The sequence below is a fragment of the Diuraphis noxia genome, unplaced genomic scaffold (assembly GCF_037042655.1).
Source record: "Diuraphis noxia isolate RWA-SAM2 unplaced genomic scaffold, SU_Dnox_SAM2 contig0004, whole genome shotgun sequence".
Classification (NCBI taxonomy): Eukaryota; Metazoa; Arthropoda; class Insecta; order Hemiptera; family Aphididae; genus Diuraphis; species Diuraphis noxia.
This window is the reverse complement of record NW_028301714.1, coordinates 55468387-55485797: the sequence shown is the minus strand read 5'-3', so window position 1 is coordinate 55485797 and position 17411 is coordinate 55468387. Positions and strand designations below refer to the sequence as shown.

Sequence of the window (17411 nt, the reverse complement as noted above, 5' to 3'; positions counted from 1 at the left end):
AATTTACAAAACGGTGTTTTAATACTATTTAGATGATTAGAATAAGTTTATAATTATTGCATACATATTAAATTGAAGGGTCCAGTGCAACAACCTGGTATGTCCACTTTTTCAAAAAAAATTTTTATCGTGGTTTCTTTATGAGGAAATAAATCTATACAATTCGGTGTAACAAACCGGTATGTCCGATTATTAGTTACGGAGATATAAGCAAAATGGACTTACCAGGTTATTTCATTTCAGAGCAAGAACCTGGTATGTCCGGACATACAAGGTTTTTGCTCCGAAATTAATTATGTTGGTTATACTGATAAATGATAAAAATCAATTTTATGAGCAAGAACCTGGTAAGTCCATACATTTATCCTATTATAAGGTCATAACTTTTTTTGTGTTATTATAATTGTAATTTTAATTCATATTATTGATTCATAATAATGAATGCTATATTTTTTCAAAATAAATATAAAAAATACCACACATATTAACGATATAATAAATTGTATATCTTACTAAAAATGAAAAAAACCAAATTTCAGAGCAAGAAACCTGGTAAGTCCATAAATGTATCTTATTTATAGGTCATAACATTTTTTGTGTTAATATAATTATAATTTGAATACATAATATCAATAAAGAATAAGGAATGCTAAATGTTTTCTATATAAACATAAAGTGTATGTTAAAGAATTTAAATGTTTTTTTCTTCTCCTGAACAATTTCCATAAGTGGACATACCCGGTTGTTGCATTGGACCCTTCAATTTGTCTCCAATTTCGGTTCTGTAAAACATGTTTAAGTAATCTGTAGACTGTAAGTCATGATTATAATTAGTTAACCTAACGTCGGGTCCAGAAACATTCTCCACTCGTGATTTGGGTTGGATCTACTCACTACTGCACATCAAACTATTTGGGATATCAAATAACCCCCATCTCAATATTGTTATTAATATCTATAGATACACCACTGGACTTTTAAAACACCGGTTTTTAAAAATTATTAAGTTGTGAACATATATATGCAGTATGCACATAAGCACTTTTCGCTCACAAATTATAGGTACCTAAGTAAGGAGCCAGAGAGTTAATAGGATACCTCACCAGTTCTATAGAATTTCGATTTGTGAATTTTATATACATACATGATTCAAGTAATTAATAAACAGTAGTATGAATTTAACTTTTAAAATAATAACATGTTAAATTGAAAATATCTATAAAAAACATTGGTCGGTGGTTTCTATGGAAACAGTGTAGCGAGCTTATAATAAATTAATAGGTATAGTGCAGCGTTTCTTAAACTGTGTTCCACGGAACCCTGGGGTTCTGCGTAGATTATTTCAGGGTTCCACGAAGCTTGAATTATTTTTTTTAAATGTTCAAGAAAATTACTTATATATTAAATAATAATGTATAAGTCATATGGAATAATCTATCAGCTAACTCTATATTTAATAATCTATACTTCTACTTAATATTATAATTCATTTGCAAATAATCCTTAAAAAAGGTAAAAGCTAAAAAAAAGTAGGGGTTCCACGGATAAAAAAGTTTAATTAACGCTGGTATAGTGAATATGTCCTTATAGGCAATTGTACGGTTGTTCGTAATACGTAACGCAAACAAATTCAAAATGTCAAACAAGCTAATCGCGTTATTGATTTTTCATTACAAATACGATGTATCGATGAAACGAATTAATTATTACATATTAATTTTATACTGATAAACGTCCGGATGTCGGTGTTAAGATATTACTATTTATTATTACTCATTGTAATATGATTCATATACTGTTGGTCCGTCATTATTGCGATAACAAAGCGCCATCGTTGCCGATGCGGAGTAGACATATCGGTTAGGTCAAATGATATTGTGAAAATTTATGCTGGCGTGTTTATTCGACTATATTAACTTATTGAATATTATTATTGTATTTTACTAATGCGAAATATTGTACGAAACCGCGACATACCCTAACCTATAGGCAAGTCCGGAAATAAGCCGATATTCTTGGAATCGCGCCAAGAATTTCATTTTTCCGTTCAAGTTTATCATTGCAGCGTTAATCTAAAAGATTATAACAGGTTTAGATTATATAATGCATATTTTTTAATATAATGAGAAACGTGTACCCGATCTTGTTATGGAACACATCATTAAAGTGAAATAACCCAAACGGCGAACAGTATAGTAATTTTGATTTTGTAAACGATATATGGAGGAATTTTTAAGGTCGACCGGATGAGGTGTTTTAAATTTGAAGGAAATTATAATATTATCATATTGTATAGCACAGAGATCGGTAATTAATTCATCTGAAATTTTGGTCATTACATTTATACTTATACCTATAATTCGATACTCGTATTCAATAGCAAATTATTGTGTCATTATCGAGTGTAACATAATTATATTATTATTATTATTTATAGCCGTCCATCATAATATTATATTACTATTATAATACCTAGTTGATAACTACTGATAGTGAACCCCGCATGACGTCACTGGTGACAAATAAAATGTCTAAGGGTCACATGGATTGACCCCTACTTCACTGTTTTATTTGTTGTAATCACTGACAAGGTGGCAACCTCATACTTATGAACAAAAAAATTATTCGTTTTTTTGTGAGTCAACAAATCCCTGCGTGAAAAGCTTTTTAAAATAAAAAATGAAAACAATTGTCTTTGAATTTCAGATTTATGGATCTCTATTGGATTACTTATGTGCGATCCAAATTTCAGAATCATTAGTGCGATTGACTGAGCTGTGGATCTCCTGGTTCATAGCTACATTCGTGTCGAATCGATCAAATCACATTTTAATTTGACGTTATTGTTTTACCTCATTAAGTATAACAATAATTGACTACATCTTAGTTTTTAAACCATATCGGTTACTAGATGTAAGTTGTAATCATATTGGTTAACCAGTTGTAACCATAGTTAACATGCCCACGTTCGTGCACGACACGAGACAGCTGGTTTAATCCGACCAACACACACATAAACAATGCCTTCTATGTGACTACTGACTATGTATATACTATATAGATAGATAAGCAGATAAAGTAACGATGAATGATGATGACCATAATAGCAATGAGTGTAACAAAAGAAATTGTTGAATGGATTTCAGATAGACCAACAGCAAAAAGACCTTTATAATATTCGTGTCAATATGATACGTAGGTAGGTGATTTTCACGGTTCTAGACGTAGAATTCTCGATAACTAATATTGGAACATCGAGAAAATACTTTTTAAATTTTCTTTTTTTATAAAATGATACAAAATATGCAATATTTTATGCATACACAAATAATTTTTTACGTTATATTATATATTTTAGTAAAGACAAAACAAATATTAATACGCTTGAAAAAAATTTCAATTTGGTATTAAAAATTAGTAAAATTATAGTTATTCTACATCTTGGCATTCTGTATTTTTTTTGTTTGACCAATTTAAGCACTATCATGATACTGTATTTCTGTCATTACTGTTAAATAAAATGGTTGTAAGGTATAACTTATAGTAAAATTTAATAATATTTTTTGAATATTTACGAATAAAAAATAAATTATAATTTTATAAAACATTTAAAACGCCCGTGAACGAGTTAGAATCTCAGAAGTATTTTATACTGGAAAACGCGAGTTGGGTCCCGAGATATTTGATCCCTTAAAAAAAACACGAGTTGGGTCCGCGGTATTATTTGATAATACTCGAATTGGGTCCACGGTAATATTGTCAGTGCCGGTGGAAGGCGTGTGCGACCGGCACTGAATATATTGTATATTATTTTAATAAGACATATAACACGATGCAATCGATGATAGACGATGTCCATCTAATAATGTATATATATATATGACGCAACTAGGCTAGTCTCAACTCATGTACTTCATAAAATCAATGGTGAGCATTAACTTGTTAAAAAGTTATTTATTTTTTTTTACTTTTTAACTTAACTAGTTAGTTATTTTTGTTTTTAACTTATAAACTTATTCAGTTAAATTGTGTATTGTTTTAACTGAAGCTTTTTATAGTTGATTATCATTATTGTATCGATGTTTTTATGTATAGATGTGGCTTATAACTTTCTAGTAAATAGTAATAATGTAGTACCTATGTCCTATAATAATAATTTTAAGTTTTATGTTTACAGCAGTAAAGTTTAACTTGGTAAATGTTTATACAAACCAAAATACTCATGCAATTTATAATTATGAATATTACTATGACTTGGAAAAAAAATTAGTAACATTTTTTACTGAGTTAGGTTTATTTTATTTTATATCTTAACTTTAATTTTAATTTATTTTAGTTAATTATTTTTATTAACTTGCCAACTTTTGCATAAAATATACCAGGACCCAACTCATTTACTCCAAAAAATATACCGGGACCCAACTCATGTACCTCAAAAAATATACTTGGACCCATCTAATGTACTCCATGAAGTGTAACGGGATCCAACTCGTGTTGCTTTTGAAATCTGGAACCGAACTCGAGTTTGTCCTTTTATAGTCGGTGCTTCGTTTTTTTTTAATACTGCGAGGATACCAGCTGAACACGCCAATTAATATTCTCTTCTGAAAGATTAATTTCGTTAAATTTTCATTCCACCTAAGTACGTAATATGATGTATTTTAATCGTTAATATCATGTTATATATTTCAAATATCGTATAATATTATGTTACATATCTTATAAATAACAAAAGACAGCATGTGAATGACTTAGAAGCTTTACAATAAATGGCAATGAAAATAAAATAAACGACCTTATTGTAATATTAGTCCACTTTTTATGATATACATAAGATAACACTGTACGTATAATTTGAACATTTCTTATGGGTAATCTACTGCAGTGTACAATGAGAAACTGTCAATAGTTGTCCTAAAATATTTTGGCGTGTGTGACCTCAGAAGCGAATTTTAATTATCTTCGATAATGTAATATTTTTATATTCATTAGCTTACGATATTTTAGTATTTTAATATAGAAATGCGTTAATAATTTAATATTCTTACTAGGTGAGCAATGCTACTGATGAGATTTGGAGGCCGCAAAAATTTAACTCACGGCGCAAGTGTAACTAATTTGCCTATATAAAACGCCGCCCAATGATCATAATAGTATTATTGATATGTAATAATATCAAACTTACTGAAAGTGTTTTACTATTAATAATTCATACCACCGCCATTAACATGCACTAGTTATGTCTAGAAGTAGAAATACTGAGAACACTCTTGAAGTCCCCGGCAAAGTAAAATTGTCGAAAAATTTTTACACACAATATATTATATATATTGTATATGTATCGAGTAATCCATGTGAATGTCTGGATAGCCTGGCCAACTATTTAGTTTTATTGTTTAATAACTATTGTAAAAAGTATTTTCTATACTAATATTTTGTTATTAGTTTTATACGTTTCTAGTCCACTCAATCTTTGTAAGTGGATCTCATTAATAATAATTTCCCATAATTGTTTTATGTATCAAGAATCGTTCTATGAAATCGTTATTTGTAATGCAATATTAAATCCTACAAAGTTTGTCACAGACCCTTTTTCCCTGTTTATAGACACTACAAAACAAAATCACACAAGTACTGTTTCTACCGTTCCAGTTATGATGGGAAATAAAGCACCGGAAAATTGCTCGGGCGTATTTGCCCAGCTATTGTTTGCTTATTATTCACGATCGTTTAATTGAATAGGTACATGTTCCGTTGACAATAGGAGTAAACAAAAACTTGTTTAGAAATATTTTGCAAAAACATTTTATTACAATAATTCATTTTCAAAATAAAACAGTTTATTAAAACAATGTTTTTATTTGGACGTAGGTTTTCGTGTGAGTGAGAAATTATTAGAAACATGCAAAATGAAAATAACGATGTAATGAAATTAGTGGCAAGAGGACATCGCGTGAACCGAAGAGAGTAATAGGTACGACGTACGCCCAATATCCATCGAGTTGTATTTGGCGAAAATGGCGAACAGTATTATTTACGATAAAGTAGTCACAAGTGATCTAATTACGATTTTCACACTTACCTACATTGTGTAAAATTTCCCTAAACACGAAATATTTGGGCCCGTACGAGCTATAAATATTTTTAAAAAAAAAGGAACTTTCTTATGGTACCTGTACTACGATACCTAAAGCTGTGTGTGTTCCACATCTTATATAAGAAATATAAAGAATGGAAGTTCATTATTATTTATCTTTTAGGTGATTCCCTAACTCTGGATTATTTTGTAAAATATCCACTTAATTCTAAATTCAGGAAAATACGGAACCCATGCATATGTATATCATTTTACAGTGTTTATAGTACATAAAATGCGCATATACATACCTTCAGATCCGCCCGTAACGAAATAATATATCGTTTTTTAAATAAAAACTATAATCATAAATATCATATAATATATTGACTTTTTATTGTTCCAGTATAGAGGAAATTAATTATTTTATTTTCAAATCGATTGTTTTCAAACCGTTATTAATTTTTTATTTCAATATCTACATTATGTCGGTAAAGGTATATGCAAATATGAAAATATCTAATTTGTATGGTAATACGAGTAGAAAATTAGTATCACCTCGTCTATGAAGTCCATCATGTACACTCTGCCTTATTCCCCTTCATTGAACAGTCTTTCGAAGTGGTATCAACATATTATATAATTACAACTATTATAGTACAATAGAAACAATTTCAACTGGCAGAAAATCGATAGGCTTTTGATTTCATATGTTATATTTTACTTAAAACTATCTTGTGCAAAAAAGAAAAAAATCATCAGGTACTTATACATTTTATTGATTTTATTGAAGGCTATTCAATATTGAATTAGAAGTTGCATTATGGTCTGTAGATGACACACTCTTGAAGTTTTGACTAGATAAGATAAGATATTATTTGAAATTTAAGTTTGGTGTACATATATATAGACGTGTGCTCATTCCTGTCTCGAGGTCTAAAAACAGCCTTGATAGGGTTCTTTCATTAGTCTGTTTGCCATTTCATGGAAAAATTTGAGGTCCTGCAGTTATCAATAAAATCGTAAGTGTTAATAATATACATTATGTATTATATATTTATATACAAATATATATATTTCTGTTCCGCAAGCTCATATAACTCCAAAAACTTAGCTTTCCAGGAAACCAAAAAAAAAATTTTTTTAACACTTAATGATTAGTCTGTAGAGTAAAATGAATAGTTTTTAAGCGTTAAAAATATGGTATGTAGTTATATTTTTGACAAAAACATAGTTGAACACAAAAACAAGTTTTTGATGATTTTTTATTGATTTAACGGAATAGTATCGTATTGGCTTATATGAATCAGAAAAAGAATAGAAATAAGTACACTTAATTTGTATTTGTAGAAATTACTACCAAATGTTTTCTCATATTATTGCTGTATAAAGACTAGGATTTTGGTCTAGTATTTGGACTTGGTGCTAATTTTTTTCTACGTATCTAAATGATTTTATGTAAATACGGAATTCTTTGTTATTTTTAAATCTATCTGCATGAATTTATTTCGAAGAAATAAGCTGCTTTTGAACGGCAAAAATAAATGTTGCTGGTCATGACGAAATCTGACGAATCACTCCATTTTTTTATTTTTTTTTTATGAATAGTGTTAATGTTTATATCCCTACTGTAATAAATGCAGCAAGTATTGTGGAGTAAATATTTTCATTGCGTTTAAGATTATACTTTATTTATTATATTTAGACAATAATCGTATCTTAATTAAGGCTCTATTTAGTCATAATGAAAAGTATTCAGCTCACTTTCAATCATAATGTAAGAGTAATTTACGTGTACATTATTAATTTGACGAGAATAGCTTACTTTAAGATTGTTTATATTCATTTTAGTCATTGTATTTAAGTTAAAGTCGTTTATTTTGACTTGTAAGTCTGATCGTGGCAAGTGTATTCCTATTTTTTTGGCATGTTCGTTCATTTTTCGTTTTAAATTTCTGCCGTATTTGTAATAATCGAAAACACAACTTTCCCCGAATTCCAGTTCTCTGAATTTTATGCCCATTCGTTCAACTTCTGACGGAATATTGTTGCACTGAACTTTTTCAAATTCATTGACATACGACCCTGGATAGTGTTTTTTCGGCTTTTATTTTACAAAAATTCAATTGGTTATTTTTATATATTCTTTTTCAATATACATTCGAAAACAATTGGTGATATGATAAGTGATATGATAAAAGTCTTACCTTTTCTTTGTTTAATTTATCTAATCTTTCTGTCTTTAGCCTTTGGGCAACGACGGGATGATTTAGGACAAATTTATTTGCTGTTAACGGATTCATTATGTTTTTTAACACTAATTCAAGTTCAAATTCTTTTTGTTGTTTCTATAATAATGTAAATTTAAGTATAAATGTATTTATATATTTGGGTAAATTCTTAAGTAAATAATATATTATATTATGATCATAGCCAAACTTATATTTATAATTTACCATCATTTCCTTCAATTGTTTCATCATCTCCCGCATATAGTTATTTTTTATTTCTGAACCGAATTGTGTCATGCTATTTCCATTTTTGATTTTTACTATGCCATTTGGAACTATATTCGATAAATAGCGGTCTAATTCTCCATACCTATTAAAATATTGTTAGAATAGTTCTCGGTTTAGATTCTGAACGAAGTGATGAATGTATTGATTTTACAATGATGTGTGTTTTTTTTTTTTTTGTATCTGTGTACAGCATAACTTGTCGAAATAATGCTTCGATTTCAAACTTTGGGGGTGGTTTCCGATGTAAAACTGAAGATCCTTGGTGCATTATAGAGGTCATAAGTAAACATTTTCCAACAGTTTTCAAAAAAATCGAGAAAAACAAAAAAAAATGACAGAAAAACGGTAATTTTTACGCAAAACCAGTTTTCGACCAAACTGATATTTTTATATGCTTGTAATTCAAAAAATAATCACTGTAAATACTTGAAATTTTTACCAAATGTTAATGTTAGTGATATCTATATACAGTTTAAATTTCAAAAATTTTCGACTTTTTTTGAGTTATTTATAGACCACTGAGATTTTCGATTTTACATGGTTTCTTATGAGTTGTTATTATTGTAGCTAAAAAAAATTAAAAATCGTAAGTCACAATTTTTTTTAATAAGCGTTTATAGTTCAAAATTTTACGAAATCTGTCGAAAACGCGAAAATTTGCAAGTAATTTTGAAGTTGAAAAATCATAAAATTTTTTTCGTTTATAACTAAAGATTGAAAATACAACACTAAGTTTTCCATAAGTTTTTCTTCAAGTAGCTATAGAGAAAACTCGAAGCATCATTATAGGAAAAATTTTAAGTGCGTTTGAATTTTAAATTTTTACGAAATAGCGTAACGATAACGATTTATCCTCAAACGATTTTAAATATTTGTTATTATTCAAAAAGTATAAGTCGCAGATACTTGAAAATTTTATCAGTTATTGAGGTTGGCGTTTTCTTTACATGATTTAATTTTCAAAATATTTTGACTGTTTTTGAGATATTTATAGACGACTGAAATTTTCCATTTGTCTGAAAATTTTTTTTTGAAGTGTCGATAAAAATTTTTTGGCCCTATCTATTTTGATAATGAAATTTGAAAATTTAATACAAAGTTCCTCATAAGTTATTCTTATAGTGATTAAAAAATTATAAGAATACATAGGCACAATTTTTTTTTATTAGTATTTGAAGTTAAAATATTGACTTAATACGTAAAAATTACGGCAATGTTCAAATCATCTTAGATAGAAATTCATAAAAGTTTTTCTTTTTAATTATAAGATTTGAGAATTTAATACAAGGCTCATAATATAGTTTAGCAATAGCAGTTGAAAAATAAAAGAAATATATAGCCACATTTTTTTATTACATGCATTCAAATTTTAATTTTGACAACATACGTAAAAATCACAAAAATCACAAAAATTCGTAAATTATTTTATTCTAGAAATTCATAAAAAAATTTCCTTTTATACCTAAGATTTGAAAATTTAATACAAGGCTCCTACAATATTTTTACAATATCAGTTGAAAAATACAAGAAATGTATAGTCACATTTTTTTTTTACAAGAATTTAAATTTAAATTTTGACAACATACGTAAAAATCACGAAAATTCGCAAATTATTATAAGCTAGAAATTCATAAAAAATTTTCTTTTTAAATCTAAGATTTGAAAATTTAATACAAGATTCCTTACAAATTTTTCAATCTTTATCACAAAAAAAATGTCCACCGGAAATTCAAATTAAATTTTTATTAGCATTTGAATTTCAAATATTGACAAAAATTCGTCAAAACCATGAATATTTGCAAATTATTTTGTAGTTCAAAATTCATAATATTGGTTGTATTTATATCTAAGGTTATAAAATTTAACAACAAGTTTTCCATAATTTTTGCTTCAAAAAGCTATAGAGAAAATTTGAAGTGTCATTATAGGAAAAATGTTTTGAGCGTTTGAGTTTTAAATTTTTATGGAATCGCGTAATGATTACGATTTATCCTCAAACCAGGAATTCGTATATCTATGATAATATAAGGTATTATGAATTATGATAACTACATGATAACTACACTAATTGATTAACCATGCCTTATGCAAAATGCGACTTAATTGAATAATAAAATATTTATTTCAAAATATAATATATGACAATATTAAAATATAATATACCCTTGACTGACAAATCATCTCCGTTCAGAATCGTTTTTCCTATATAATGATTATACCTATCATTGCATTCAAATTTAATCCCATCCATTACAGTAACCTACTATACAGCAGAGCGAAATCCACGACATACCCGCTTTTTTTATAATGTAGATTTAAAATTGGGTATTTCATATTACCATCCTATTTCCAAAATATTTTCCTTGTTTTTTTCCTTCGTTTTGTTTGTCATTTTCTGAATTGCACTAAAGTTTATCAAAACTCAGAATAATTTTTGAAATTCTGATTTTAAAATCTTAAAAATTATAGAAACGGCTAATCATTATTTTAGTTCTAAATATTAATTAAAAACATCGTTATAGAAACAATATTATATTCAAATAAAAATACCTTTCATTTAACACATTACATTATCTATTATACTGTCGCAGCTGTAGACATATCAATCTCAGATCGTTTCTAAAATATCAAAAATATAGAATTTACCAAAGTTTATAAGCCCCAATACATTTGGCGTGATTGATGAATAGATGAGCAAAAGTGCGCTGTGCTCGAAAAATAAATATTATCCAAAAAGTTTTAGTCAACCATTATCTACATTAAAATTGTAACATTATCATGTAATTTATTAGAGGTAAACCAACATACATTATACCAAAACGATATTATACCTAATCATCATACAATATGTGACAAGTGTTTAAAAAATAATATTATAATACAATAATTTCAATTTGAATATTTCTAGTTTGACATAGAAATAACAGTGAGAGAACTACATCATTGTTGGACAAAAGTGCTTAGCAATACGGAAATTTACACGCCTTTATGATAGACGTGCGATATAAAGCTGTACACTTTGAAAACTTTTTGACACCATATAAGCAGTAACAGGTATTTAATCGCCAGTATCAGCGCACGTAGAAAATAAAGTACACTAAATAGTGTTTTGCAGGTATTTTTTAAATCAATTTCAATTATGTACAATTTTATCATTATACTCGACCAAAAATTAATCTAAATTGTTTATTTTTCAACATGAGTATTTAAGAAAAAAAATTACATTTTAAAAATATTGCTTTTAAGTTATAATATTTACTTGTCTTTGGGTTTTAACATATTGTTTTCTGTGGCCGCAAATATAATATAATATTATATTAAACTGAATGTCTATAAATACGTATTTACATGCGATTATTGATAAATAGGGTTTTCCTCATACAAAAATGGATCGACGCCGGAAACATAAGAAAAAACTAAAAGATTTCAGTAGAGAGTATTTTCTAGACATTTCCGTCAACGCGTTAAAACACATAATACGAGCTAAAAACGTCGGTGAACGGTAAGCATTCAATAAAGATAATTTTAGCATGCTTTTTAATAGACATTAAACAGTTTTTATCAAGACATTTTCTGCAATTATCTAAATCTTTAGGTTTGTTTTAATTTAATGTTATATTAAAACATAATACACTTGATAGTTTTATCAATAAATACTGATCCTCTAGGGAAATGTATGTGTTTCTAAAATCATTCATTTTTTTAAATCTTTTAAAATATTGTCATCTAAATTTTAAGCACTATAATTTTTAAAAGAATTATCTTATTTTACTTTATTTAGCCTTCTTATAGTCATTAAAATAAAAATAAAAATAAAAATATTATCAATTAAAAAAGTAGAAATAAAGAGTAGTGCCTATATATTTTTTATAAATTTTTTAATTATTAAAATGAAAAACTTCAATAATGTAAAAAACGTACATTTAGTCAACCAATAATGATCGTCGAAAAAAACTAAAATATCCAAACTTCATACCTATAATATAGTTGGCAAATTTAGTTTTGATTTATTTTTTCAATATCGAATTTATTTTGTTGGTCAGCTATTTATTGCTATTGGTTAAATTTTATACATTATATTTACTATTTATAATAGAACAAATAATTAGTAGATATTAATATTTTTTTCGTATAAAAATGGTTGCAATTGTTATAATTATTGTAAAGATATAATAAGACTAGATATAATATGACCCTTTTGATGCTGATGCTATTGACACTAAATTGAATAATTTTGAAAACGAGCAGCTCATTGAAGTCTCGTGTGATCCCACAATGAAAATCAAATACTTAAATTCTGGTACTATATTGTTAGATTTCTGAATCTGTGTTGGAAAGAAATAAACAACGCCATACAATTTCTTGTTGCGTTTTCCACCACTTTTTTTATGTGAAAAAGGTTTTTCAAGTTTAACTTATCTTAAAAGTAAATATAGAAACAAATTAAATGTTTATGATGCTTTAAGATTGTATTGTACTAAGTTAGAACCCGATGGCCGATATTGATCAACTATGCAAACAAAAAACAACCTCGCCCTTCTCACTAATTTATTCGTGGGTAGGTAAGTGCATTTGTTTTTAAAATTGTTCGAGTGTTAGTTTTAAATGAAATACAAATTTATATTAACAATAGCCCTTTGCTTTTATTTAAGCATAACGCGTAACTGAGTTACACAGGTTAAAAAGTTACTAAATAAAAGTTTAAGTTTTTTTCATATATTTTAGTTTACCAACTGAGAAGGGGTACCCAAAAAATTTTATTGTTAAAACAGGTAACAAGGACTATAAAAGTTTTAGAACTTCCGGTTTTATGTACTCAAATAATATTTGATCAATGCTGTGAACATTCATAATAATTAATATTACATATAATATGATTATTGCAACATTTCTAGGCATCTTGCAAGTTTCATATCTGATATTTTAAAACTCATATAGACTAGCTATTTATTTGGTTTAGCAGGTTTAGGCTAAAGAATTATATTCGATTGTGCCTCGTGGTGTGGAAAATCCACATTTTGAGTAGTTATTCTCAATGTTTTTAGTTTTTTACTTTTTTAAAGAACTTAATGCACTTCAAATTTTGAAGTTAGTAGTATAACGGTATTTTCACATCTTTCCTATTGACGAAAATATAATACAATGGATAATTTCCAAAACTGTAATTACTAATTAGTAATTACGATCACTTTGATAAATCTAAAGTTCTGATACTCCGAAAGTTATATTATTAACCATCATCTATTGTATTAGGACGATTTAAATTTCTAGCAATGATAATAATATAGTATAATAATAAAATATGACTATAGAAAATTTTGAAATTTTGTGAACATGTTGTAAAATATTAATCAAAAGTATTTTAAAGTTAGATGATTGACGGAGTGGAGTGGTACATGGAACCGTATCCCGCAAAATGTTGATTTAATACTCTGATCGTAAACATTTTTAACATTTATTATAAATTTATAACTAATTACTATTGTCTAAGGTTTGATTTTTATAGACTGAAATACTCTGAATAAATTTTGCTCAAGAATATGAAATAAAAAATGTATGTTGTCGTTCAAAAACGTAAATGCTTGAAAATTATAAGATGACAAATATTACAAAATAAAATTCCTTTTCATATTTTTGTTTTCGTAGTGACTTAAAACCATGCACAAAAAATATCTTTAAAATCTTTAGATTTTCTAAAATAATGAGTGCGTTGTACGTTAACCCGAGCCTTACAGATATTAAAAATACTAACAGTCCCGTTTCGAATAAAAATATTAAATATTACACGGACAGGCGGTTTTGGCTGGTGATGTTCACACTCGCATTGTTCGGCACCGGATTCTGCGTGTTGGAAGTCTGGAAAGTCTACGAGTCCAGTTTCACTAAAACCATTATATTGTCCACGTCTTATTTGTACTCCGACGCGCCGTTTCCGTCTGTGACCATTTGCGAACCGAGCAGAGTGTACGATCCCGTTATCAAAACCTTGTAAGCGTACAACACAATAAAATAATATACTAGATTATCTGGAGAAACGAAATTTATTGAAAATAAAAAAAAATAACAACGGTCTTGTTGTTGGGTTTCGAGGTATGACAACTCTTCCGGACTGCCGGGTTCGTACAATGAAGCTGTGTTCAAAATAATGGCGGCTTTGGCCACGATCCGTTTACCACTGTTTGAAGATTTTATCGAAATAAAAAAATTCGAAAAACATTACGAAGAGCTCAACAAACTCAACATCAGTGACATGCTTCTAAAGGTGATGTTTATTTATAAAATGTGATAATATAATATATATATATATAAAATTATTTTAGTACATACTAATGTAAATAATATATACATTTTTTTTATGTGTATAAATAATTTTTAATATTATTTAAAAATATTTACACAACTTCAAAAATTCATTTTAGATACCTACTAAACAAATTTCAACTACAATCATAGATGATTTAATGTGCCTATGCATTATTCCAGCTTTTCAAATTAATAATTAATATATTATCAGAAAACGTTATACACAAAGACTAATGACAAATAGCATAGTTAATTTTGTTCAATACTTGCTTTAAAGGTCTATTGTATTGAGCATGATATTGTGTGCAACTTTGACATTAATCAATTGCGTATCTGTGTTAGATATTCAAATTTAAATGTTCTTCATGAAAAACTTTATGAAAAAAAAAAAAATAATTATACTGACATATGTAATACAGATTGACCAATTAAAAAACAAATGTTATGGCATGTTTGTACTATTTTTATATTATTATACGCTTAGTATTCGCTAACTTACAAGCGGTAAACGTGCAGTTATGTGCCCAGAATCGTCATTTAGGTGGAGGGGTGTTATTAATAATAATATAGCTGTAGTGGTAGTGACAAAGACACAAATAAGGTGATTTTTTAAACATAACAATCGGGGAGGCCTCCCCATTGGGATTGGCCACTGTAAATGGGTATACCTTCCAAAATGATTCCAATGACTGTATTGAATTGACGTCTAGGCGGTCCGTCCGTGCGACACAATTTTTGACTCTCCGTGCTGGTGGCGTAATAGTTTCTACAACTGTTGTGATCTCTTCGAACTCCAGAAAACCTGCTACGGTTACTGTTACAGTTTCAACTCAGACGTATCAGAATACAGTAAACGGTATGGTAGAATTTATATAATAGTATAACTTATTATTATCGATGTGGAGGTGTCGATGTAATATTATATAGAGATAGACGAAGTATATCAGTAAAACATCTGACTGTGTAACATTAATAATTGAAATTTGCAACATACAGTTAAAAATTGTAGCCGTTAAATTCAAATATGCACTATGCAGTCGAATCATCATGATACAGTAGCTGTAGAGCTATACAGCTACTGTAGATGTATGGTATTCAAATTTTATCATATTTATGGTACGGTAAATGATGTTAATTGGAAATTAACGTTATTCGCCGGTTATTAACGTATAATTGATCAAATACATAGGTAATTATCGTTAAAAACTAAAAAATCACGTTAATTACCAAATATACAGGTAATTGATGTTCTAGACTAGATATGCACGTGAACCTCAAATATTGCAATTTGAAAAATTATGTACCAACCTAGGTATTTTTAAAAATAGAAAAAATGCATTGTTATTATATTAATTTATTTTTACAAGTTGTACTGCTATGACATTTACTATAACATAATTTTTCAGTCCCACGAAAGGCACAACATTCACTGTTTCAACCAATTTTCCAATAGCAACACTGGTACCCTTGAAGCTTACAACAGAACTATTACTAGTTGCTTTCCTCAGTGTCAACTGTCTGCAATTTGTGAATTTGATCACATTGTCCATGTCTAAAAATTTCTCTTCTCATCCAGCTATTTCCTGGCATGTGTAATTGTATACCTACTAAAGAAAACTATGTCCCATACCTATAAAAAAAATATTAATTACTTTTAAATTTTGATGATATATTTTTTCATTAAGAATTAACCCACAGAGTTTGTATAACTTGAGTGACAACTACTATATATTTCGTGGGGTACCACGAGCTCTATCAACGTCCAGTATAGTTACACGTACTGGAGTTGTGCTTATTTCAAGCTGTGGAATTTTTTTTTAGAAGTTTTATCGTTTTCTCAGCTTGTTTTTAAAAATTTTTTTTGACTTTTTACAAACATTATAAATATTTTCTTGACAATCATCTAAAAATATATTTATATTTTAGTCTTTTTTGTTTTACATATTTTAGGGTTCGGATATTTATCGTAATAAGTACCTATACCAAGTTCCGGATTTTGTCTGTGAGTTCATCTAAGATTTAGTCTTCTTAGTTCTTTGGTTATTGTTTTTAATTAGTACCACAATTAGTTTAGCGATCACCAAATTATCATTACTCTTTAGACATTATTTTATAATCAACATATCCCATATCATACGTTTATTGACGTTATTTTCCGATATAACATCATTTACTGTAGCATTTATATGTTATACAATAATAATTATTAAGATTTATAACAAATGTCTTTGCAAGTAATGTTATGAATTATATATGTTATAAACTTATAACTATAGGGGACGGATTAAAATGCTTTGAAAAAAAGAAAACTGTCCTAAAATATACAATTTATGGCATTCATTACAATTTTTATTTTTTTAATGCACTAAAAAATGTACTTAAATTACTTTTAACATTTAAAAATTGTGTTTTTTTTTATTAAGTTAATTCTTTTTCTTATTAATAATTATTCATATGATTCTATAATTCGTCTTTTTATGTTTTATTTTTACTCTGAAAATTGTATTGGTAAA

At 27.7% G+C, this 17411-nt stretch overlaps 2 protein-coding genes across 3 annotated transcripts in view; one reads left to right on the top strand and one right to left on the bottom strand.

Moving 5' to 3' along the window:
* The first annotated feature begins 251 nt into the window (after positions 1-251).
* Positions 252-17411, top strand: part of LOC107165244 (pickpocket protein 19-like) — a 28559-nt gene continuing 11399 nt past the window's right edge. The window contains exons 1-7 of one of the 2 annotated variants that reach the window (XM_089226287.1): positions 253-347; positions 2707-3199; positions 11504-11649; positions 11964-12097; positions 14389-14583; positions 14686-14857; positions 15609-15754. In XM_089226287.1, the coding sequence (XP_089082413.1) occupies positions 11982-12097; positions 14389-14583; positions 14686-14857; positions 15609-15754 (629 nt within the window). In that variant the 5' untranslated portion in view covers positions 253-347; positions 2707-3199; positions 11504-11649; positions 11964-11981. Of the gene's footprint in view, positions 348-2706; positions 3200-11503; positions 11650-11963; positions 12098-14388; positions 14584-14685; positions 14858-15608; positions 15755-17411 lie in introns of both variants that reach the window. The other variant, XM_089226288.1, reaches the window with a different exon arrangement.
* LOC107165243 (uncharacterized) lies at positions 6929-10987 on the bottom strand. Its single transcript, XM_015513396.2, has 5 exons — positions 10935-10987; positions 8533-8677; positions 8284-8424; positions 7902-8180; positions 6929-7078 (listed from the first exon to the last, which is right to left on the bottom strand). Exons 1-5 carry the CDS (start codon positions 10985-10987, stop codon positions 7013-7015), a joined length of 684 nt encoding a protein of 227 aa, XP_015368882.1. The 3' UTR covers positions 6929-7012.